The 26607-nt window shown below is 34.5% G+C and overlaps 3 protein-coding genes across 11 annotated transcripts in view; 1 reads left to right on the top strand and 2 right to left on the bottom strand.

Moving 5' to 3' along the window:
• The window catches only part of LOC105663968 (cyclic nucleotide-gated channel alpha-3-like), a 1281713-nt gene that overhangs the window by 446331 nt on the left and 808775 nt on the right, over positions 1 to 26607 (top strand). The window lies entirely within an intron of this gene.
• LOC143265284 (uncharacterized) overlaps positions 1 to 26607 on the bottom strand; it is a 392112-nt gene that overhangs the window by 73850 nt on the left and 291655 nt on the right. The window lies entirely within an intron of this gene.
• On the bottom strand, positions 332 to 18488 carry LOC105663513 (odorant receptor 49a-like). 3 transcript variants are annotated; one of them, XM_076536538.1, is made up of 6 exons: positions 4231 to 6979; positions 1673 to 2079; positions 1510 to 1609; positions 1338 to 1439; positions 962 to 1117; positions 332 to 892 (listed from the first exon to the last, which is right to left on the bottom strand). In XM_076536538.1, exons 1-6 carry the CDS (start codon positions 4522 to 4524, stop codon positions 830 to 832), a joined length of 1122 nt encoding a protein of 373 aa, XP_076392653.1. In that variant the 5' UTR covers positions 4525 to 6979; the 3' UTR covers positions 332 to 829. The 3 variants fall into 3 exon arrangements, with proteins under 3 accessions (XP_076392653.1, XP_076392654.1, XP_076392655.1); XM_076536539.1 differs by lacking the exon at positions 4231 to 6979 and adding an exon at positions 18302 to 18488 and having other exon boundaries at positions 334 to 892; positions 1673 to 1763; XM_076536540.1 differs by lacking the exon at positions 4231 to 6979 and having other exon boundaries at positions 334 to 892; positions 1673 to 1763; positions 2012 to 4198.

The following is a 26607-nucleotide window of genomic DNA, read 5'->3' as shown; positions in this document are numbered from 1 at the left end:
CCCATATATGTACTTACAGTGCACTAAATGTAGATTTGTTAAACATCATTCTGTCAATTAATTACATACGTAGAAATGTAAGTTTTCCATAATTTAGAAAAATATTAATAGTCTCTCTATACGGATTATTTTGTACAAAAAATATACAATGGTTATTGAAAATATCCGTACATTCTGAATCAATCACGTATGATATTAAAAAAAATTGCGGTTTCAAGTAAGCAAATACTATCGGCAAAATAATTCATATTACAACTACCAATATTAAATGTACACTTCCTGTCAAATTAAATATGATGTATACAGAAAGAAATAAGTAAATACAGAAGAAACAACAAACATATACAATTATTCTTTATTACAACAGAATATGGCCAATATTTCTATAAACGCACAACAATAATATTTTGCCATAAAAAAATATGAAACCTGAAATCGGTCATTTTAACTGATTAATATTTCTAGCATTAGTAAGATATTATTAATAATACCTGCCTATGACAATAGAAATCTTGTTAATTCTAATTCTGATAAAAACTCGAGTGCGACTGCTGAAGTAATTACCGTAAATGAGGTACGAAATCTGCCTAATAAAATTCCTTTTATAATTTGGAGGTGATCTTGAGTTTGCGAGTAAAATTTTGTATGTCAAAGGCGAGTATAAAATATTCCATTGACGAAGATGCAACGACTAATGTATTTATTAATAAATTCTTCAATATAATTCTGTCTACCATTCATGTTTTAACTAAAACTTTATCAAAAAGTATTATGATTTATTGGAATAATCAAATTCAGGCGTACATGATACTATTCCATATATTTCTTTTCATTCATCTTTGGATATTGCTACACGTAGAACAGAAAATAAAGAGAATACGTTCGAGATGAACTGAAAACATTCAAAATTATTAGAAATGTTACCAATAACACTTATTAAGTATACAACGCTGTTACATACCGAGCAAAAGTAACTTAACGAGAGAGTTGAAATAACACAAGGGATTTTAATAGCCACAGGAGGCTGTGGCACCATCATAATCTGGACGTCTCTCTGTACTTTCGTAGATTGTTCGTACCATGTTGATTCGAATACACTCTTCATTGCATTATTACTCTAATAATAACAAGTTCATGTTAATTCCAATATTAAGTTCAAGGTGGTAGTGGTAAATTTCTTTATAAATGGTAGAATAGCGATCCATTTTTATGCAACCGTGAAATTTATATAGTCTACATTGACAGGTAATTTACAATAATTTTATCACAGATTTTTAGCTGTATACAAAGTTGTATGCACGATTTCTAATAGTGTAGTATATAAAATAATATCTCACCTTGTCTAGAAGATGATCTGCAGGCCAGGCAGTGACAAAAACCGCAAGCGTTACAGTTGCAACTACAGCCATGTATTGACATTTCACAGCGAGCGGTTGTGGCTGTTTATGAAAACAAATTATCCCACGATTAAATTCAGTTAATTCTGGCAGTGATATTGTTGTTACTTACTTGTATTAAATTTATGCCACAAAATACTATTACTACAGCATTCGTGATTACCGAACATGGAGTTATGAACTTCGCAATGTTAACCACTATATTCGCGTATCTGAAATAATGCAGTTTATTTAACCATAAATAACAAATATTGAATTGCATAATTTCTTTATACCCTTTAACAACACAATACTCCTTCATGTGTATTATCATCTCGTCTGTGCTTTTAACATCACGTAGTCTCTGCTTCAAGATCTCAAAACGGGCTGCAGCGAAGAACAACAGAAAAGCACAAAACATGTTAATTATCATGTTCGCAGTACAGCTGAGAATATAGAACGATTGATGAAAAAATATCATGCTTTTGCATGGTTGATAATCAATGCGGAACGGATATATAGCGTTCATAGGAAAAGGATCGGATGTAATAAACGTCTTCAAAATGAATATCACTCCCGTTACGTAGCTCCATATAATTGATATCCCATAAAACGTGGAAAATTCAGCCATATACCGTTGAAACACACGTCTTCCGTGATCGTTTGCGTTCTTGTAAGAATCTTCCGTAAGTTCCATCACCATCTGGATCGTGTATCCAAATTATTTTAACTGATTAGGTAAGGTTAATTAAGCTTATAGTGAACAACTATACTTATTATATTCTACATATACAGTGCGTTGCGCAAATTTACCAAATCCCTATACTTTCAGTGATATGAACTTTTGCTAGAAAATTATAGCTAATATTCCAAAATACTAATTCATAGTATCTAAACAATAAATTCTTCAATAATTTTCAGGCGTTGCATGAATGTAGTAACTTTGTATAGTTTTTAAATGTTGACATCAACCAAGCTTCATAAACAAAGTCATTATGTTACCTGCCTTTGTCTCACTTTACGTTTATAAAAGTTTCGATTTTCCATTTTTCCATTTTCCAGTTTCCATTTTCAAGAAAATGGAAGTTTCGAAATTAGGATTATTATTCCAAAATAATAATTCATATTCTACAAAGAATAAATTGGACAAAAAAAAATATATTAACGTTGTAACGCGTTTGATTAGAATACGCAAAAGTCGCTCGCGTTAACGCGTTCGCGTCGCGGGCGAGGGTTACGCCAGAAGGTTAGGTAACGTTTCTTGGATGTTAGAAAGGACGTTTTCAGGAAAACGGAGAGCCTGGTCCGCGTAGGTCCGGCTGCCCCAGAGGATGGTTTGCGAAGTCTCAGTGTTTCGAGAGCCTGGTCCGTTAAGGTCCGGCAGTTCAGAACTATGAGTCCTTTTGGAAATTTTGCAAGACTAGAGAGCCTGGTCCGCTAAGGTCCGGCTGCTCCGAGGGTCAAGGTTTGATTTCCAGGAAAAGACTGACTTGGCCCTAACTTTTCCCGGTATTTATATTTTTTTCGACTTCTGGGTCCGACCAATCACGGGCGCGCGTTGTCATGCCCAAGGGTTCTTTATGGCATTGCCTGCCCGAGGTACGCTGGTTACGCGGCGTACGATACATACATTTTCTTATAACTAATCTATGTACATTATTTACACGTTAAGTGCTTTTCCGCTACAACGTAGATATTTAGCTGTGTTATAAAAAATCTAGTATTCAGTCATGTCATAAATATAGTAACCTTGTATTATTTCTTAATGTTAACATCAATCGAGCTTTAAGAACAGATAAAGTCAAATAAAAATTTGTTCATAGTAGAACAAAGTAAAATTTGTTTATGGAGGTTAGAAAGTGGAGATCCTTGTAGAAAAGGACTTTCAAGACACATGATCGGTGCTATGCGCATTGTAGGCAGAGGTTACAATTGTATTATGAGTTTAAAAAGGAAGATAATTCATACTTTCAATAAATCAATAAAGTAAACTATTAGTAAGATAAAAGGAATATTATAAGAATGTGTATTCTATAAGAAACGAATATTTAGTGGGTACAGTTTGTTTTTTGCTCCTTCTACTCATATTTAGTGGCGATAAAAAATAAAATCTTGATAAGCCAAATGTTTTTAATTTGTATTAGCACAACATGCAAAAGGATGTAAAATATTTTTCAAAGAGTAACTTCGGTGGTAGCTCGGTTAAGGCTTGTACGTGTTTTTCAATTCATGAAAAAACCTCCATAGTATTTGTTGAAAATTGAAAATTATAGAAAGCCTTATTGGATAGAACACCATAACGAAAATTTAATTTTCATGCAGGATAATGCATCGATTTATAATTTTGCGCGTGCATTTAGATGGTTTTCGGAAAATAATATTCTGTTATTAGATTAGTCTGCATGTTTCCCTGAAGTTAATATTATGGAAAATTTATAGGAAATATTAACGCAAATGATTTTATGAAATAATTGTTTATATTTAAGTGTAGATGAATAAAAACTTGCAATAGTTGGTACCTGGATCAATGTAGTGAAGAACATTGTACAAAATCTAATTGATAATATGTCGAATTAAATTTTCGATATAATTCATGGTTAAAGCACGACAAATTATTAAATTCTGTATTTTTTAACACAAAACACAGTAGAACAGTTTTTTTAACGCTTCGTATGTTTATAGAACGTCTGAAAATTAATTTTTATGCAAGTAAGATGAATATTTTGTAGTTCACAACTGTAATGGTTCTCAACTGAAAACGCAGATTCGTAAGAACAGAGGCGGTTGGTATATTTATGTAGCGCACTGTGTTATAGTTTATAGTCTAGTAATTACCAAGAAAAAAATGTCTTACCCGTATATCGTTGGAGCGAATTATGCCAATACTTATGTTTGAAATTGTCTGAAATACTCCCACTAGATAAACAGCAGATTGCGATACATCTAGGGGATCAGTGTATGTTTGTATAGCGGTTATTAAGGGATAAAAACAAAAGGCCGAATTAAGTATTGATAGTATTTTGAGGGCATTGTAACATGTAACTTTTGATTTGCTTGCTTCCGAAGAAAGTGGTAAAAAAAGAGCTACTATCATACTAAATCGCATAAATGCGATCGCTTTCTCCGGTGTTGCATTCTTAAACATCATCGACTAAAACTATCGAAATACTTAGGTTATCCGTCCACGCAGCGTTACAATGTATTATATTACAGACGCGCCATCAATTGCTGTATGATTCCTTCCCACTTCAATATATTGTTTAAAAATTGAAGCAATGAATACTTTGACACTTACATTAATATCTTCGAACTACTCATTAAAAGCAGTATTGCTATGCATTGTTCACTCTAACCGCATTAATAGTCCTTGTTCGAAAATTCGTAGGTGTAAAATAAATTTGCGAATAACTTTCAGAGCAGACCGATGTTACATCCAACTATGGCAACTATCAAATGACGCGTGATCGAACGCAAGCACGTGTAGACCCCTTGTTCTATTAAAAAGTAATACGTTAGGGTTCTTGTAGCTGTAATAATAGTCATGCACTATTTCTCTGTATTTCATTAGGTAGTTATCTTTCTCGTATACGGACGATGAGCGCGATATTCTTCAGTATGAGAAGCTTGGCATATGTAGCAGATATTATGGGGCGTGCAATTATTCATTATTCCTGCAGAGTTTATGGAATGACGACTTTTCAGACAATTGTTGTATCGTTTGAAACATAATGCTATCTATCATTTCCAATAAGAAAATGATAGATAATTGACGTAAATCCACGTAATTACATGTGTAATATATTACTGTATACATACATCATAAAATGTATGTACTATATCACCTCGAATGAATAACAGTGTTTATCCGCAGTATTCCACCTGATTCTCTTGAAGTGTTTAGGTACAAAAAGTCAGTAATATTTGCAACTTGTTTGTACATTTTGTGAGTTTTCACGATCGTTTAATGATTAATTATGTCATTTCAAATGTTATACATAGCGCGGCAAGGTATATTGTTGGTAAATTAGTTCATTTCGACGATAATAGTAAAGGTTCGTAAAATGATTCATAGAAAGCTTTATCGCAGAACATGATGTCTACAACTATATCTTCTGTACTAATTTAATTATCGTTAGCTACCGGTTATCGCAAGCCAAAACAGACAAAACGGTGTCCAGACAATACGATTACACTGTCATGATACAAACGCGCTTGTTCATAATTAGAGTGAACCGTTACGCTCGAACCCATAAGCCTCACAGCAGGACGCGCACCCTTTGCACGCTCCGATTGATTTGTGTTTTTCGTTAATAATTTAAGAGCGAAGCCTGAACCAGCATTTTCACAAATGAAAATTGTCTTGAATGCTCTACAATTATCATCCCCTGCAGTTATACCCACCTATATCCGAACACCCTGTGTATTATCTCGATATAACCAATATTTTATTTTAAAGACAGGGCATACTATTTATGAAACAAAAATAAAATTGCAATTTTACAGATTTACTACTGTTTATATAAAATAATACGATTTTAAACATAACACTCGTATGATACATACCATATTGTATATTGTTCTCGCATTTTATTTGTTCCTTTCTGTAACCTAACCAGGTAGACAGTTAGCTTTCCGTTACAACTTTTATATCATTAAAATTACTAATTTTATTTTTTAACTATAAATGAATTTTCATTGTTCCAATAATATTATTTTTTATATGAATGCACCGATATGTTCACCAAGTACAATTGTATTCCTTTTTTAGTGCAACTCAATTTTTTTGCTGAACTAATGGATCGCTTTTATTATTACATATATAAAAGTATTACGTCGAGATCATCGAAATTCTAATACTTCACAAGACATTCGACTCTTTACGTCAGAAATGTATTGAATTAGAATGTGCTCAAAATGATATTAGTAGGAATTGATAATGCCGTATTCACTATTCCCTATTTACGTTTGCCTACCAATCTTTTTCTCACTGATTGCTAAGTATAACTGTTTGATGTACATTTTAGTGACATAATAATTAGTTACAACGTAGACCTGATAAGCGTAATCTAATAAATACCCTAATTCATGAAGTGAATTCACGTCCTTCTATTTCGGTTAACGATTTGTGGGAGCGTATCAAAATGTTCGATTGTCAATGTATATCGACTAAAATATGTAATGAAATGTTAAATAAATGCATTAGAATGTGTTTAAAATACAGTGGCAGGACATTCGAATACTTATTATAATAAAATATATTTCTATCAGAATATGTTAAATATTTCGTAAACTACTGGCATTTCGATAATGACTTCGAGTAAGCACATTTATATGCAGAGTAATAAGAAGAATCGGTTAGTTTTAACGAGAAAAATGGGTTAGTTAAAACGTATTATATCATATCATTTTTTTACTGACAATTTATTTTTATTGTTAATTAAAAAAAGAAGTAATCTGTTCCAGTTTCCAGAATCATTCTATTGTACTAGGACATACTGTCAGCAGAATTCAATGAAATACATTTAATTAGCATATCCTAGTTTAGTAATTGGTTACATGTTTAACCTAATGTTACTACATTCGAATTAATAGGAGAAAACACTTAATATCAAATATAATATTAACGGGGAAACAATTTTTTTTTTTTAAGTATGTAGTCGTTTTTTAAGTATATTGCACATTTAATTATTTGCACTTATATAGCATCTACCTATCCCTTTAGTATTATTATGTATTATCATTTGGCTGATCCATATTCTGTGTGTATTCATCATGTCCAATCTATCTGATAAATTATGACAAACAATATGACATTGATTACATTGTTCAGTTTTGGTAGTTAATATTCATAATGACCAAATATTATGAACAATTGCCGTACTAATTAGTTTGTCTATATCATATATAGTACATTTACAAATCTGCGGAAATGTATAAATGTTATCGACAAATAACGGTTTCACATAACATAAATTGAAATTCGGTTAAAGAATCTAAAGGCAACGGCGAAATATAAAGGCAGTATAAAGTTGTGAAATCATGTAGCTGTACAAGGTATCAATAAGCCTTTCATACATACATGGTGTTATACAGGGTGTCTCACAACTCGTGTAGGTCCCTGAAATGGGAGGTAGCTGACGTGATTCTAAGCAAGATTTCCCTTTGCAAAAATCGGGTTTGAAGCGTCGTTTTCGAGTTATTAACGAAAAACACGGACCAATCAGAGCGCCGGGATTACGCGCGCCGAGAAGCGGGAGCGAAAGCTTCGAGCCGGTCGCCGGAGTGCGAGCGCGGCCAACTGAGTTTTCCTCGGAACTGTCTTAACGTCTAATAAGAAGTCTTTACATCGAAACTCAGTTAAATAACAAACAGAATAATTAAAAGTAATGTTCATTTATTCATTCCTCATGAAGGAGGATCGGAATTAGTTATGTGTAATTGACACAAAGTATGCAAATGGAATTTATTGAATACTGCAATTCGTTAACGACAAGGAATGTGACATTAAATATCGAAATTTTTTTGTTTTATTTCCGACAATAATATTGGCCAACGAATTTACGTATTTTAATAGGAAATACTTATTCTGTTTGTGATAAAAAAGAGTTTCAATGTGAGATCTAACAAATGTATTAACGTCTCTACTAATTTACAGGAAATTTATTAAAATAAGACTCATCCACTCTGAAAATAATCCTGTTTGTTAATAATCCGAGAGTGAAAGTGATGGGGTAATTGCCCCTGGGTCGTCCTGCCGATGTTGACCTGTCGCAGACATTGGCACCTTATAACACAGCTGGTGGCACTCACAGGTCACTGCACTGTCTTTATTTCAAAACACTTTTGTTTTCACTTTCACTTTCTGGAGAATCCCTGGTAAAAGGTATTGTCCCTCCCGATGCCTCCGAGGGTGTCCGAAAGGGGCCGATTATTTTAATATTGTCCTGGACTGCTCCTGTGATTAATAATAATCCCCCAAGATCCATGTTGAAAACTGCAGGTGCTGTGAAAAGTCCTCAGAATTTAGATTATGCGGCCGTATAAACTTATACGGGTGCATCTCGTTCTCTTGAAGAATTCGATGTACCGCGGAGCGATTCACACTGAAATAAAATACAGAAATGTATTAATAAATGAAGAAGGATACTATAATATTAACGTTTAAATACTATTAACATTACTTACCCTAAACGGCGAGCGACGTCTCCTATGCTTAGCGTTCCATCTTCATGGAACTCTTCGACTACCTCGCGTTCCTCTTGCACTCGACTTAAAAATATAAAAAATATAAATTTCTGCGTTAGTCCTTTGCAGAGACATTTCGATGGTTACTGTCCGGCAGCTCTCACGAAAATGCTCACGGGTCAAACATAGTTTTCTTTCCAAAACACACTCAGTCTTTCCCTACCCCATGACTAGATATTTTAACAAAAGTGTGCATATTGTTTGAACGACTTCCCCGAGTCTGATTGCCATTTTTGAACGTCCCCACGGGTTTTTCGAAACAATCAATTATACGACAGCCGATAGCTGCGAGACTCGAATTCACCTGGATTGCCCATTGTCCCGTTTAGGCTTAACCGTGCAATAAATTGTGCGAAGGCGAACTAACGAAAAGCTAATTACCTTAGATGACCCTTTTTACTAGACATTAAACATTCTGGTATTGCACACGGTTTTCTGTCCACTGGTCACATACCGTTCGTCAATACCTGGCCAGATAGCACAAAGTACAAAGCAGCCCGTACGAGAAATGAACTGTTTTACGACTCCGAACGTTGTTTTGTAAAACGGCTGCTGGTACGTGCTATACCAGAATGTTTAATGTCTAGTAAAAAGGGTCATCTAAGGTAATTAGCTTTTCGTTAGTTCGCCTTCGCACAATTTATTGCACGGTTAAGCCTAAACGGGACAATACCATTCATTCCATCTTAATTTCTACATTATTTGCATATTTCTGTAATAAGATAATGTATAATATATGTAAATTTACAGGTATTCCTATAAGGCATTAATTATTAAGATACATAACTGCATATCCACGACACGAATATGGATACTTTACAATATTTACACTGAACGAATATTTAATTAATGCAGTATATACTTGTACAATATTATTAGACATCTCATCATATTTCTTTTAAGAAATTAGCGCGCTTGTTCGGTTACTAATTGGGGAAGTACAGATGTTTATACAATTAATTGTGTCTGAAATGGCTGTCTGTTTGTTCTGAATTAATTAATTCTCAGTAAGCTAGAAATAAACATCTTTCACAACACATAAACACGTTTACCTTTGCTAGTGAGTGTTATCAAAGGTATAGTTCGATGTACGCGTTAAACACAGTTATTCGTGCATTATATCTTCCAGAAATTCTCGTAAACGGAGGCGTGATGCCACACGCGCTTGCACATGCACACAATCAGTAGATTTATACCACATTTAAATATAAGTTACCATATTTTAATCATTTGTCTGTTCTTATCTGAGAATCGTGAGCTTCAATAATATCGTAATAATTCAAATCTTGTAGTATAATGTATTAACGATAGGTACTATTTCCTTCAAAATAGTATAAGAGACAGCGAAATCAGAAGTAACGGCGTGACAAAAATCACACTCATTTTCCCCACTTTTACAAAGGTTTTTAGACCATATAATTTTTATAGGTGCATGTATAGTATACATTATTAATATTTATTCTGTTCCGTTAACTGACACTAGCGAGGGACATCACCTGATTTTAATGGAATTTACATACGTGATAGCTTTTCGAAAATTATTTGACATATATTCTTTTATATTTGCTAACATTCATGCTGAGGGAGAAAATAATCCTTAAAGTTGAGGGATGAAACACATTTTCTTAAATATCCTGGAAACTAGAGTGTGTAGAAGGGTTCTTTTTTCTAAATTATGTATTTTTGAGCAAAGAATTTCGCCGATTATAAAAATTTAACGAGAAATTATCTATTTAAATAATATATTAAAAAATTGAAGCTTTTTTTGTTTAATTTTTTATCGTAAATGCAGTTTAATTTTTATGTAGATTTGTATACGTAAAATATGGATCAAAATAGGGGATACGTGTTTTTGGAATATTTTGTTTATCATAATTTCGTAATGATTATTACACGTACAATTTTCTCTTACCTTTTACAAAAGAATGTGTTTTCGAAGAGGGTACCCCTTCTTATACGTCCATTTGTCACGTTTTTAACAATTGGACAATGTTACATGTTTGTTGTTCCACTGAGAATGTCTCACGCGCAGATATAAATCCGACACAATGAAATGCCTCCTTTCAAATAGTGTAAGTTTCATATGCAAAATTTTTGGAAAAGTAAGTTGTTCAGTAAATAATTGCGCGAATTGATTCAAATCTACCATAGTACCAAAAGGTTTAGCCGAATAAGGTAGCCAAATATGCCCTTGAACCAAATGAAACACCGAATACGTCAGTCGATAATATATCTAACAAAGACCTCGCATACCAAGTTTCAATCCCCAACTAAGATTAAGATCATTAAAATTGAAATTTCGTATAAATATTCTGAAAAAATTTTGTAATATGCGCTATGTGGACATCAATGTTTCAGACTTTTTTCAGAACTTTTGCACGAAATTAAAGAAAAAAAATAGGCCAAAAAGTGGAATTTTGTTTTTTCCCTTTTACTACCCCCACGGATGAGATAGGAAGTTGAAACTTGGAGTGAGATGTTTTTTTTTTTGGATATACTACCGACTGACATATTGAATATTTCATTTGGCTTAAGGACACATTTGACTACCTTATTCAGCTGGGCTTTTTATGTTAAATCATTCTGTCACAATTAAAGATATATGTATATTTTTTACACGTATTAGATGATAATACGATAAATAAATATTTAGTCAATATTCTCAAATATTTCAATGTTTCTACAACGTCAATTTAAATAATTAATAACTTATTTTGTTAGTAAGAAGTTAATATAAAACTTTAAGTAATCAAAAGCTATTGTACTAATGAAAATATATGTATATTGTCAATATATGAACGTACAATACATAAATAAGCTTTGACCTTGCGATTCAGAAGTGTTAAATATACATCTCTGAAATGATATAGGTATGTACTAAATGCGTAGTGGATGTTAATGTATATAAATGCCTGTATATGTACATACATATAATATAGATATGCTGTTTGCACAGTAGAGCTATATGAACAATGCGTTCATCAATGTCATTTGAATAGCATGAATGATTGCACTGCCTCGATAATATTATCATATTGCTGCAATTACCAACATCTGTATATCTCTATTTCCTCGTGATATCATAGATTAAATAAAAATTTCAGTTAATAAACATTTTCCTTTGAAATTAACTGATTTGTGTAACAGTTCAAAACAATTACTATGCAACTTCAGTGATGGGCAGAAAAATGCCTGTCTATAAGTTTACGTGTACTAATATGCAACATTACGAACAGCGATGAAGTGTTCGAGATCCACGGGGATTTTAAGAAAGTTGAAAATTTGAGCATTTCAGAATTTAAAAATGTAGATGTTTGGAAATTTTAAAAATTTGCGAATTTAGAAATTTTAGAGCTTAGGAATTTTTGAATTTTAAAATTTGGGAACATATAAATTTAAAAATTAAAAATATAAATTTACTCATCTTACAACTTCTAAATTTGTAAGCATTGAAAATTAAAAACTTAGGTGTTTAAGCTGCTAGGAATTTAAGAATTCAGAAATTCAGGAATTTAGGAACATAGTAATTGAGAAATTTAGGAATTTAAGAAGAATTTAAGCATTAAAAATTGAAAACTTGAAAATTTAGGACTTTAAAAATCTGAAAATTTGATATTTTTGAAATTTTAGAATTTAAGTAAGTGGGGAATTGGAAATTTATGGATTCTGGAGTTTGGAATCTTAAAGATTAGGTCGTTGAAAAACTTAGATATGTGGAAATTTGAAAATTTAATAACTTTAAAACTTTGAAATGTAAAAATTTGAAGGTACATATTAAAGGCTAATTTGGCTACCTATCAATGCTATGAGTGTGCGTCAGTAGCATATCTGTAAATTACGTTCTCATTAGCTAGGGAGGAGCCCGCTCCTATAATCTCGCTTCGGTGAAAATGCGTCTTTGTAACTGGGTCGTTTCATCCGTCCTGACTTCCGTGAAAAACATACACCACACAACAAGTCATGTTACAAATAGTGGACTGACTTTACGTCACTGTCAGTTTTCATTACCACCTTTCAGTGTAATATTTTGCTGACACTTTTAAATAACTTCCTAATATAGTAACGCTGAATATACTAGTGAAAACGTATGAACGATTATCCAAATAAGTTCAGCGATTGCTTTTCTTTCTTCAACATTACGCTTCGAACGTTTTTCCCTACACTGATGATCGTAACACGATCAGCGTGACGCCCCCAATACGTCTCTCTCTTTTTTCCCAATGTCAAACATTCTTATTTCAAGGAACTGTTACGTCGCAGTATAAATAAAATATAATTATATAAATATAAAAAACAATATAAATTATTTGCTAGAAATGCAACCCTGGACGCTTTCACTTTTCTAAAACTTAAGAGTGAAGTGTTATTTCGTGATTAGGAAATGACTAGAGATTTTACAGTCACTGATCTTTTTAATATTCATATCTTAGTATTAGCTCTATTCACGGGAGCAGTTGCGAATATAGTTAAAAAATATTCGCTTTAATGTGATTGTACTTCCTTCGAAGAAAAATGATCTAATTGTTTTATAATATATGCCATATTCGCTACAATTACTTGTAATTTTTAACGTTTATGCGACATCAAGAAATGTATATAATGTTAGAGAAAAGGGGAGAAAAAACAAAGAAAACTGAAGCTTGACGGAATATACATATATTTTAACAAAACTACTGAACTATCGCTCACACTACTCTTTTCTCTCACGGTCTTATTCGATCTGGCTCTCCAAATTTCTAGCAGCTCGTACTTTTATTCTCTCTTTCTCTTACTCTTCCTGTTTCTCTCGCATGCATCGCTCATTCGTCAGTCCATTCGCTCTTGCCATTCGCGCGCATTTACAAAACCTATAACGGTGGACAATTTCTTTATAATTAAGGAGCTAAAATACGTAATTTCATGTCACAAAGGCGCCACTTCACGCCATTAATTTGAACTAGATACGTTGGAAAGCAGATTTTACATGCGTATTCCGCCATGTCCTTTCTGGCGAGATGCTTCTCTACGTTTAACGATGTGTCACTAAAGTGAACAAAGCGTTTCGTTGACGTCGCACTGCGACGGTTAATGTTCAAAAAGTCCTTAACGACCAGTATAAACCGTTTACGAATATTTTATGCACACATTTTGAAGAACTTTGACACTTTTAATTTATTATAACACCCAAAATAAAAACCACTTCCAGTATTGTGTAAACTAACACGGGAGGACTACCAAATGTTAATAACCGATGTCAATAAGACTTGCTCAGTTGGTGGTTCTCGTAAAAATATTTGACATATATTTTCGATATCAGAGATCATACACATTCAGGCGTGAAAACATTGAAGTTGAGTCTGGAAAACGTATTCTTCTCATAATCTTGATATTTTCTTGTAATACAGAAAATGTTGTATAGGCACAATTTTTGTTTTTTTTCAGTAGCAGATTTGACTGGGTACATGGTTTTGCAGAATAGCTGATAAAAAGTATAATAAAAATTAACGTTATTTATTCGTTTTCGTAAGTGAAACATTTGTCTAATCTTGTTTATTTAAATTATAAACTAATATAAAGAGTGTAGACAAACTTCCAATTAAACCTCTATTATTAGCCGTTGCATGGCGAAGCTTGGGTTTATTCTGATCTGATTACACTACACCCTGAATTCTACTATGTAGTCATGTAGCTAAAGTCACTTTATTTGAATAACACGTTTAAAATTACAAATTGCTCAAATATATAATAAATACTGTTATTTATGATTAAACGTTGAAGTAAATTGATAATAATGTCACGTGCCTAAAAGGTACTTTGCGGTCTAAACGTCATACATTATGTATTTTAATACTAATTCGGCGTATTTCGTACTATTTTACATATAGCTTAAATTGATAAAGCGCGATTCCAAGACTTCTGTTAAAGAACAGAACACCTTTTACAAATGACTATTTTACGAATAAAATTATGGGATATCAATAGAATAAAAATCAAAATATATTATTAACAATAATATCCATGTACAACTTTTATGAATTACTATCTACAAAAAGAAATTAATTTTACATATAGCTTTATACACATCTAGTAAAGGTACGATTCCCCTACGCACTTGCTAAAATTCATACTTATCGAGGTATAAATATGTGTGCGTTGAATGTCAAAACGGAAAGTAGTTTTCGATTTAATTCAGGTAGAATTCCTCTGGGACTAGGAAGAAGAGCTTCCGAATAACCTTGCTGCAAACGGCCAACAGAACTTTCATGCTCTATCGTGCATATAATGCTGTATATTGTTCTTCGGATACTTGGGGTTTACTCTAAGCTGTATAACTTATTCGAGCGACTTGGTCTCTAAACACCGTTATTTTGGAGAGCATCGCATATAATGTTTTTATAAAGCGACCTAGTCCAAGACGTTAAACTGTGTGTTTCTCCAACCACTTTCATATTCAGTGCTTTTTTCGCCAGAGTATTAATTGAGCCGTCAGATTCTTGAAGCTTGTTCTAGGTTATATTTGTAGCTAGTAACGAGTGCAGCTCTCCATATAATGGTCTCTGAAGTCCATTGTTTTAGTTCGTGTATTCAGTCATTCTGATCAGTAATTAATTAGAAGCATTATTAATTTGTGCTGCTACGGAACATTGGCTTAACCGCTATATTCTCGGGGTTTGCTTTAGATTATACGACTAGCTAGTGAGAAACAAAGCTCTCTGTGTAGCGGCTTAGTCTCTAAAGCTCGTTGTTTTAAGTGGTAATGATAATGTTTCCTATTAACAGGCAATTATTAAATTAATTGTTCTAAACTGATTTAGATAGCGAACCGTGTTAATCATTTGTAAAGTGTAGCGTTTCTATTATTCATTAGACGTATCGTCTTTTTATAATCGAATATGTTCTCCAATTATTAAACACTCGTTATACAAACACGCTATATTCTTATAACCTTAGTAAAATAACAGGTGTTTAAACCATTACAATGACCCTTCACTCAAGATCATTCATTTGCAGATAATAGAATAAACCAGAGTGACTTACATTTCAAAATTTAGTCGAAGTGATGACCACTCGCATCAATGCAACGTTGCAATCGTAATTTAATATATTAAGAAAAATATTAATAATATTTAATAATATTAATAATATTTATAATACTAAAGTCTTAAGTGGATGCATATGCCGACTAGTATACATCAATTTCCCAAACTTTGTATAATGCACATAAGCTAAGCAATCGAAAATAATATTTGTTTATTATTTTATAGCACGCGGAAAAAAAATTCCAATCATAGTGAACATCGAAAAAATTCGCGAATGATCGCAAACATATTGATATTGTTAGCGAATCAAGGTAGACTCCTTTACAGGAAGGAAGGCAAAATGCGCCTCGCGAAATTGCTGTTAGAAGAGAATCTGACAATCAGGCTCTTAATTAAGGTAGCTGCGGATAGCAACGAAACCATATAAAATAGTGGCTCGCAGTATGAATTAATCTAATTAACTGTTCCAAGAAAGGGGATAAGGTAAAACCATCGACCGCTCTCGAATGCGGCTTAGGAATTCCGGCAGGAGAGTCGGCGATAATATCTGCATGCTTGCTTAGAGAAATGGTTAACAAGTTGAGGAGCGCAGCAGGAGAGTAAAGCGAAAATATCTGGTCAACTGCCTGGAGAAAAGGGGCAAAATATGGGAGACTATTTCTGGACGTCCGAATTTGATAATAATACTTTGACTTTGTTGGTCAAGAGAGTACGGAGTATTTATAATTTAGAAGAGGAGAGTGCAGCAGACGTCAATCGGACGGTAGAGAATAAAACATCTCCTGGATGCCTAATTAAACAAAAAGTTATAAAATTTTCTAACCGATAATAGTAAATTTCCAATGCAAACGATGGATTTTTGTTATTATTATTATTAATATTATTATTATTATTGTTGTAATTTTATACATATAATCTGTCAAATTTGCCTTCCTAGTGAACCTATCTAATTGTTGAATAAATCATTTCCCTCAGAGATCAATCGCTTGTGCTTTTAGCAATCATGGTAAAACTACATAAAATTTCCTAAAAATTCATGTCGAACGATAATTTGCATCTCCATTTTTTCTAAACCGTTAATACTTATCAATTAAACAATAAAGAATCTAAAATTAAGGATAATGCTAACTTCCACTTATGGTTCACTTAAATCGCTTAATATTAAAATGAAATAAAGCATAACATTTTTGACGATTAATAACAAATTTAAATCTGCCTGTTTTCATTGTTTACTGTACTTTCGTTTTGTACAGACTTCACGGACAGAGTAGATGGAAGAGAAGTATTCCTGAGGGAGGTATTTCGGAAAACGAACCAGCGAGTATAATTTCCGAGTGTTATCTTCGCCTCCAGGCTTGTTCAAAGTAAATAGCATACGAATTTTATAATATTTTTCAAAATCAAGTTATGACCGTCCAATTACTGAAATTCAACTAGCTGTATATTTTTTGTATTCTTCTAAATCTCAATATACAAAGTGTCCAAAAAAAGTGTGGACCAAATTTATATTATAAATTACTGTGATCAAATACACGAAGAAAGTTTATATAAACTTATATCGAAAAATGCTTGATTGAAAAGACATAAGCATTCATATATCCACGCGTAACATTGGTATAATAATTTATTGCTTAAAATAGTATACGTATTGTAATTCTTGTTGGGATCCGGGTGAGAAACGTACTACACCGATACACAACAACAAGTATATTTCGGACGTTTCAAAAAATACACTCTGGATACAACTAACGTTCGTGGAAACCGACACGCAGAAGGTTCGAAATAAGTCTAGGCTAACTCTAAAGGTTTTCGGTTCTTATACCTTAGGTTTCTGGGATGAAAAGGGGTTATCTGTGACCCTTATCATGGATGACCAACTACCCTACTATGACGTATTGATGAATCTTCAAGTTTTCTCCTAAGTTTGTACGCAAATAGAAAATGTGGAAAACAAGGCTGACTAAAATATGTACATGGGTTCCGATATTCTTATCTGGAATGAATCATTAGGTTGGTCATCCAACATTCTCAATAACAGTTATTATTTACATGAAGAATAACTTTGAGAATAAATGCAAAATACATTTCTTGTTATTTCTTGTGAAACAATTAGAATATCTGAACGAGTTCGGCAATCACTCATTAGTCATAATTCGACTAATAGAAGCCTGCACTCATACAGAGGGAGGAATTTTCTAACATTTCTTATAACTGCCACAATAAATCATAAATATCCTTAAAAGCATATATCTCTTCAATAAGGTATTTTGGGACGTAAATTTATATAAACTCTCTTCATCTATTTGACTACGGTCATTACAGTCGTTATTTATCCATTTGACTACAGTCATTGTATGTAGTTATATTCTAGATACGCCATTTTGATATTTCTGCGAATTATTGTAATCGCTTGCTTTGTATCTATAATGATTTATTCTAAATTCAGCCAAACATTGAATTATCACACGCAGTTGTATAATACATATTGCATAATATTCTAAATATGTCATATTATTCATATATGGGATGAGGACGCGACAGGGAAAAATAGTAATCCTTATTTTCCACCTTTGACTTCCCGTTTATTTCGCAAGCAGGTCAACGACCGTACTCTTCGACTAACAATGATGAACTAAAAACTTTCATGCTTAAAACACTCACCCCCACACACCCTGATGCCTTCTACCCGGAATCATTCTTTCCTCTTCCAAACCGAATCGTTCTCACTCTAAACCAATCATTCAACGATACACGCGTATTTCTCAGGCATTCCTCGAACTCGGACACCCAACGCGACACTCGACTCGATGATCCAAACATCCTCTCACAAACGCTACGCAGCATTCACTCGGACTCAGGCAAACAACTTATAAGAAACACGATTTGTTGTTTTGATTTCTATTTGTACGCGGCGCTGTATGCGTGTTTTGGACGCGGGTCGCGCGGGTCGACGATCGACAATAGACAGTCGATATGTAACATGGTGAGAAGAACACGCGGTGTGTATTTCTACGCAGAATAAAAGACGTATTTTGTGATTATTATCTCATTGTATTAAATTGGTTGTGTATATTTATTATTCCTGTACGCCACGCGACTTTATAAACAATACAACTCATTACCGCATTTCATTCACACCCAAAATCTTAAGGCTAGACTAAATATAATAAATTAGGCAGGGACGTGGCGGCCGCTAAATCGACGCCACACATATTTTAACCGAACTATTTTTTGACGTCATTTACTTTAGTGCGTAATCAAGAAAACTAAGGAACATTTATTATAAATAAAGTTTTCAAGGGAAATTATCCTGCTTATGACTATGTATTGAACAAAACAGTTTAACAAGCAAACGTATGTAGATGTTTATTAAATTACTATTTGTAGTAACTTTGTTATGAAATATTTGTAGATCTATGTTGTACAGGTGTATCTATGTTACTTTTTGTAAAAATAACAACTTTTATGTAATGCTTTATTTATATGTGTTAAATAACTGAATTTGAATGGATCTACTTCACTTTTTGTTAATTATTTTAATATCCATTTTGGAAATGTGTGTTCACATTATGTATGATTTCATATGAAAATTTTCCTTTGAAATTGATGGGATTTTGCAGAGTAACATATATATGGTGTTACGCACACGATCAAAATTACTGAAAATTCTCAATATTTCGTATGCGCGACTCTACGGCTTTTTATGGCGGTAGAGTTGTTTGATTGTTAATGATTGTACACTGTTAACTTTTAAATAACGGTTTAATATTCAAAGCACTTAAACTAAATAACAAAAATGTCTGTGTTGTAATGTGTACCGGATTCGCGAATGTTAAAGTGAAACTGTTAAAATTGTAAAGTCTATAACCACTGTAAAAATGTTCTAAGTGTAACTGTTGATTGTGCGGAGATTGATCTTTACTGTGTGATCAATATTCCGAGATCTTTACTGTTGTATGTCCAACTACAAGAATCATTTCACAAACAGTACCGATTCATCCCTATATAAATCACTCCACAGACTCATCCCTATACAAACATACTAATCACGATTCCTAAGTCTTACTCATCCTAGACCTCGCAACCATCCTGAGTCACGCTGTCCCTTGACCACCATCCCTACCACTACCTATCCTTAAGCTAGTATTTAAAAACCCCCAAGTTTTAGAATAAGTTTAGAATTAGAAATAGTTCGGTACTGAGCGAACCGCATTCGAGTTGTACGTTTCGTCTTCGTAATAAAGTGTTGTATACCAGAACCCAACATTACTGTTCGATAGTATGTTTTAGAGTTCTTTACTGTTAGAAGGTAGGTTAGCGAAAGTTCCTTCCGGACTTGTCCCGAAGAAGGAAAACTATGGAAAATCTAAAAATGGGGAAACTGTCCTGATTGGCTTGCTGTTTGCCAATCGTAATGCTTAAAAAAGGACACCACCCTACCCCGTGCGCCCTTAGCGCGGTCCGCGCGGAGTACGGTGGGCCTTGTGGGGGTGTAAAGAGAAATCGGACGTAAGACAGAATTTCCGTTGGGTTGTCAACAAGGGGACCTGATTTATGTCTCCTAGGCCCTGTCCTCGGACCCTCAGGAAATTCACGTTTATGGCACTGGCAATTAGCTGTTGAGACCGTCGAGAGAACTTAGACATAGAAATCATAAATCTAAATATACAAAAGACTCTCAAAAACAGCTCTGGTACTTGCATACCATGAACGCGCTAGCAACGTGCAGGCCAAATGTTAGTCCAGTGTACAAATTGCTAGCTGCCTTCGTGAAAAACAAAGTTGTAAATCTAAATTTTCTAAAGAAACTGTCGGAAACGCGATTTCTAATATGTACCGTGAAACATATGGTTTATTTGAAATATAATACACAACGGTCTTTAACATATAACGGTTTTAACAGATAACGGTTTTAACAGAAAGTTCACACACAATATTTACTTGTTCGCTATGATACATCGATTTATACTGACGAAAACTAATGGGTCTTGACCTATTTATATACAGATGGGGATCTAGAACATTCGAGACGTTACGACGCAGACGATAGAATTTTGAATATCCCGAACACCTCCCCTCAAAATTTGCGTCTTTATCGCGTATTTTGTACATCACACATTCCAATATTTATTAAACATTTAATATGTTTGGGTCCACTTAACCCTTTGGTCAGTATATCTGCTGGCATTTGCTCGCTACACAAATATTGGATATCAACTCTTTTATTCTGATACTCATCACGTATTTTATGATATTTTAAAGCAATATGTTTGGTTCGTGGATGAAAAGCACTATTCTTTACGAGTTCAATCGCACTTTGATTATCGTTGAAGATTCTTACATATTCAGTTTCAACATTCAAACTATTTAGAATTTCGCGTAAATAAACTGCTTCCTTAGTAGCCTCACTTAAAGCTACATATTCGGATTCTGTTGTCGATTGGGCAACATTGCGTTGTTTACGCACTTCCCAGCTGATGGGTGCGCCTGCCAATATGAATGCAAAACCAGAGTACGATTTATAATCTACAACATTACCTCCCCAGTCCGCGTCTGCTACACCAAACAAAGATAAACCTGTCTTTTGATACTTTAATCCATAATCTAATGTCCCTTTAAGATAACGTAATATTCGTTTAGCTGCGTTCCAGTGCGTGACTTTGTAATTTTTGTTAAATTGACTCAAATAATTTACACTAAAAGCAATGTTTGGTCTAGTCGTTACCGCTAAATGCATCAATGCACCAATTAATGATTGATAAGGATACATTCTCATTTCACACTCATTTACACGTTCTGGTTTTGTTAATTTAAGGCTTATTTCACTCGGTGTTACCGCGGATTTACAATTTTCCATATTGAATCGTTTTAAAATATCTTTAGTATAAGATCGTTGTTTTAAATAGACACACTCGTCATCATCTCGCGAAAACTCTATACCTAAACAACGATTTACTTTCCCTAAATCTTTAATCTCAAAAGACTGTGATAATGACACTTTTATTTTCTGCAGCCACTTATTATCATTCGACGCAATTAACAAATCATCTACATAGATAGTAATTAACATACATTTTTCGTTTTTCGTGCACACAAACAAACAAGGGTCCTGTGGCAAAGGGGTAAATCCTAGTGTCCGTAATTTACACAATAACTTTTTGTACCACTGAAGTCCTGATTGGCGCAGTCCATATAAGGCCTTTTTCAATAGACATACACACTCACTATTTCGTTTAATGCTACTTAGCCAGCGTTTAGCTGTTTCTTTTATTTTACTATCACTCACTACTTTTCCACTAGAACCCACAGGCTTATTTTTAATAATTTTTTCTATAACTTCACTTAACTGCTCTGGTACAGTCATGTAGACACTTTCTTCAAGGTCTCCATTCAGGTATGCTGTTACGACGTCCATTTGATGAATCTCTAACCCCATCTCCGCTGATAATGCCGCTAGAAGTCGTATTGATGTTGATCGTGCAACTGGCGAGTAAGTCTCGTAGAAATCTTCTCCAGGTTTTTGCGAACATCCTTTTGCAACGAGGCGTACCTTTTTCTTTTCGGTTTCGCCATTAATTTTTGTACAAAAAACCAATCGATTCCCAATAATTTTACGATTTTTTGGGCGATCAACTATCTCCCAAGTGGCATTTTTAATTTGCGCAAGGAATTCATCTTCCAATGCACATCTCCAAGCGTTTGCATCATCCATCTTGCTCGCCTGTGCCCATGTAGTGGGATCTGGTGTCACTGTTATATTTGCACTTTCGAAAACATCGTCTTCTATTTCTTCATTGTCAATATGGTCCTCCCCTTCTCCTGAGGATTCATTTTCACTTTCGTATGCATTTTCTTCTTCTGTAGTTGACTGGTATTGTTTTCGTGGTCTTCCCACTTGATCAGTGCGTAAAAATTTCGGACGACCTCTTCCCCGCTTGGCTGGTTGAACCAGATCTTCCCATGGTACTGTGGCTCTTCTCTTTAGCGGCAATCTCGTCGTGTTGTATCGTCGTTGTCCTCTTCGTCGAATATCTGGGTATATTCGCGCTGAAATCCACTGTAGCTTAGAAATTTTACATCTCTACTTTCTATAGTTTTGCCTGTCTCTGTGATGTATATGCGATACGCCTTTGAAGTTTCTGAGTAGCCCAAAAAAATTCCGGCTTTCGATCTCGAATCGAATTTTCCTTTATTTTGTCCTTTGTTTAGTACAAACACTTTTGTACCAAAGATTTGCAGGTAACCTAAGGTGGGGGTCTTCCCCGTCCACGCAGTGTAAGGTATACCGCCGTTTAACGCACTCGTTGGACATCTATTACGCGTGTAGTTGGCGTTGTATATTGCTTCAGCCCAAAAATGTGGAGGTGCTCCCGCCTGCCTCATCATGCAGCGCGCCATTTCCACGAGCGTCCCGTTTTTTCTTTCGGCAATGCCATTTTGCTGTGGCGTATGTGGTGTACTCAGACGTCTTTTAATGCCTTGTTCTTGTAAAAATCGACCAAACTCACGATTACAATACTCTGTGCCGTTATCAGTTTGCAACGACTTTATTCTATGTCCAGTATAGTTTTCAACTTCACTTTTATACTGTTTGAACACATTTAACACTTCGCTTTTACATTTCACAAAATAAATTTCACACCAGCGCGATTTGTCATCGATAAATGTGACAAAGTATCGTTTTCCAGACACCGATGCGTGTCTCATAGGTCCACAAACATCACTGTGCACTATTTCTAACAGATCTCGCGTGCGGTGATTTTCAGTTTTGTTAAGCGGTAACCGCGTCTGCTTTTCGCGAATGCATATTTCACACTCCGACAATTTTTCATTGTCGTCGATTATAAGACCGTGTACGGATTTATTTTTAGCCATGAGTTTGATATCACGTTCATTGAGATGGCCCAACTTCTCATGCCAAATGTCAATGTCTTTCTTGCTCGATATCGCTTTTCTCGCACAATTTTCACCTTTTTTTACGAAGTATAAGTCCCCGCGGCGATCAGCACGTAAAAACACTTCATTGTTTTTAGTTACAATCGCGTAATTTTTGCGGAAGGTAACTTCAAAACCGTGATCCGTGGCTTTAGACACTGATAATAAATTTGTTCGCAAGTCTGACACATACAACACATTTTCAAAATTGATTTCACGATCACCATTGGCACTAACTATTAACCGAACGTTTCCCGTTCCTGTGATTCGCGTACTCTCATGATTTGCCAACGTTAATTCAGAGTTTGTGTGTGTAAATTTCTCGAAACTGTCCCTTTGATTGCACATGTGGCTGGTGCTTCCACTATCAATACACCATTCGCTGCTCGGCATAGCGTACATACCCTCTTCGAATGTACCTAGCATTGTATTTTGTTTTCCTGATTTACCACTTGAGCTTGAGATTTCGCTATACTCCGAGTACTGATGGCTTGATTTTGAGTGTGCTGGATATTTGGCTCTGCAGTCCTTAGCTATATGTCCTTCCTTCTCGCACCTTTGACACTTGACTCTTCGTCTTGTCGTTTGGGTGTGGTCAGGTCTCCTAAATTTGTTATTGTTTTGTTGATGTTGATGGGTTGATCCTCGGTGACCCGTATTCGATCTTCTCGAATATAACGCGTCTTGGGAATTTTCACCGTCCTGCTTTTGCCCTTGAAGACGTTCAAATAGCCTGATTTTCAGCGCGTCTAATGTTGGTAATTTCTCTTGCGATTCTATAGATTCCTTAAACATTGCAAAAGATTCAGGTAAACTGTGCATCAATAGTGTTACCAACATCTCATCAGGAACATTTATTCCAATATCGCTTAATTTAGCTGCTGTGTCGCAAAATTCGGTTACATGTTTCCTCAAATCGTCACCTTCGTGCAATTTCATGGTTACGCATTTTTTCATTAACGCTGACCGTCTCATTGCTCCTTTTGACTCGAAGGTTTCTTGAAGTTTGTCCCATATCTCTTTAGCTGACCCCAAACGCGCATACAATTTAAGCTCTTTGCCTTTCATGTGTAGAACGAGGTCCGATTGTGCTTTCCCATCGTTGATGATCCACTCGGCCAATTTTTCCGCAGCTATGGGTCTCGGAATTTCTCCGGTCACATAGCCCCACAGATCATTCTTCCTCAGAATGGCCATCATGTGAATTTTCCATTCATCATAATTTTCTTCTGTGAGCGGGTCAATTTTAATTGTGGACGCCATTTAGTGTTACGAGTACAATAAGCCGTTTTCCCGCTTATTCTCGCGCACTACCACTTTTCGCGATTTCGTTTTACGAATTTAATTTGCGTTCTCTGGGCCCATAACCTGATGGGATTTTGCAGAGTAATATATATATGGTTTATTTGAAATATAATACACAACGGTCTTTAACATATAACGGTTTTAACAGATAACGGTTTTAACAGAAAGTTCACACACAATATTTACTTGTTCGCTATGATACATTGATTTATACTGACGAAAACTAATGGGTCTTGACCTGTTTATACAGGGTGTTCGGCTACTGGTGGGCATAATTTCAGGGGGTGGTAGCTGGGGTGATTCTGAACAACTTTTTCCTTTACCAAAATGCTGGTTAAAGCTTAGTTTTTGAATTATTAATGAAAAACACTGACCAATCAGAGCGCGAGAATAGCGCGCGCTCAGATGCGAGAGCGACGGATGCAAGCGTGACGGTTGACCCTGGTCGTGAACAAACAAATCGCGCGATATCGGTAACATAGTTACCATCATCGGTAATATGTCAGCCGGTAAGTAGTTATAAAATTCACAACTATTAATAAGTATAAATTTATTAACGAAACTAATTGTATGGATGAAGCGAAAATAAAGGTAAAGATCAAGCGCAGTTTTTTTAGATAATTAAAAAAAATGACTATTTGTTTAACGACATAAAATTAAAGAATATTTGGACGCTTACCTCATGAGTGAATTTACGATGCGAAAATTCTTCATTAATTTTGAAGTATATCGTCGTATGACAAGAAACCTATTTACTCGCTAAAATCCACAAGAGCATATCAATACCCGCTCTATGGGATTGTCAAGTAAAAAGGGTGACTGTCATATTTGATGTCTTCCGTATAATAATAGTACAATTTCCGAAATCCACACTAAACAAACACACAATCACATAAGCACCACGATTGTCCAGTCCTTAGTATCGAAACGTTAAAAATATCCACCTTTTTTACACATCAATTCGTTTACGAAAGTTCCTCGCCATGTACACATTACACATTATGCGCGATGAGTAAAGAATCAGTTATTGCAAGATGTATTATTGCGATCGCATAACTCGTATTACCGACAATATTAAATTTATTTATTTATTTGTTTTGATGAGTCGAAAAATTTATGTTTATGACACGAATTACTTTTAACGAATATGCACAGATGCGTATTTGCACGGAACATTTTACTATAAAGTTTCAAAATAAACAAACATCACAAAAGAAGAGCGAAACAGTGACTCTATCTCAACGGGAAAAAAATTCCACAATAACCTAAGAAGCTCGCTCGTCGAGAAATGTAACCTGATCAGCCTGAGGAGGGGTATAGTGGGAAGACAATACCAATGCCAGTTTTTTGTTTCTAAAATTCTGTACAAAACGTCAGTTGGTTGTCGATAATCGAACGAGAGTGCTTAGAAGAGAATGGTGCACATTTCAAACATTAAAGTAAATTAAATATTATCGGTAATATGTGTTGTGCGATCGCAATAATACATTTTGCAATAACTGATTCTTTACTCATCGCGCATAATGTGTAATGTGTACATGGCGAGGAACTTTCGTAAACGAATTGATGTGTAAAAAAGGTGGATATTTTTAACGTTTCGATACTAAGGACTGGACAATCGTGGTGCTTATGTGATTGTGTGTTTATTTAGTGTGGATTTCGGAAATTGTACTATTATTATACGGAAGACATCAAATATGACAGTCACCCTTTTTACTTGACAATCC

The sequence above is a fragment of the Megachile rotundata genome, chromosome 10 (genome assembly GCF_050947335.1).
Source record: "Megachile rotundata isolate GNS110a chromosome 10, iyMegRotu1, whole genome shotgun sequence".
Classification (NCBI taxonomy): Eukaryota; Metazoa; Arthropoda; class Insecta; order Hymenoptera; family Megachilidae; genus Megachile; species Megachile rotundata.
This window is presented reverse-complemented; position numbering and strand designations above follow the sequence as displayed.

Bases quoted from the DNA above. Each gene is read 5' to 3' on its own strand.
- LOC105663513 (XM_076536538.1), bottom strand. From the start codon at position 4,524: ATGATGTTTAAGAATGCAACACCGGAGAAAGCGATCGCATTTATGCGA. The intron at 2,080-4,230 runs GTAAGACATTTT...TACACGATCCAG, and splicing joins TTCGCTCCAACGATATACGG to ATGGTGATGGAACTTACGGA. The intron at 1,118-1,337 runs GTGAGATATTAT...TGTTATTATTAG, and splicing joins CAGATCATCTTCTAGACAAG to AGTAATAATGCAATGAAGAG.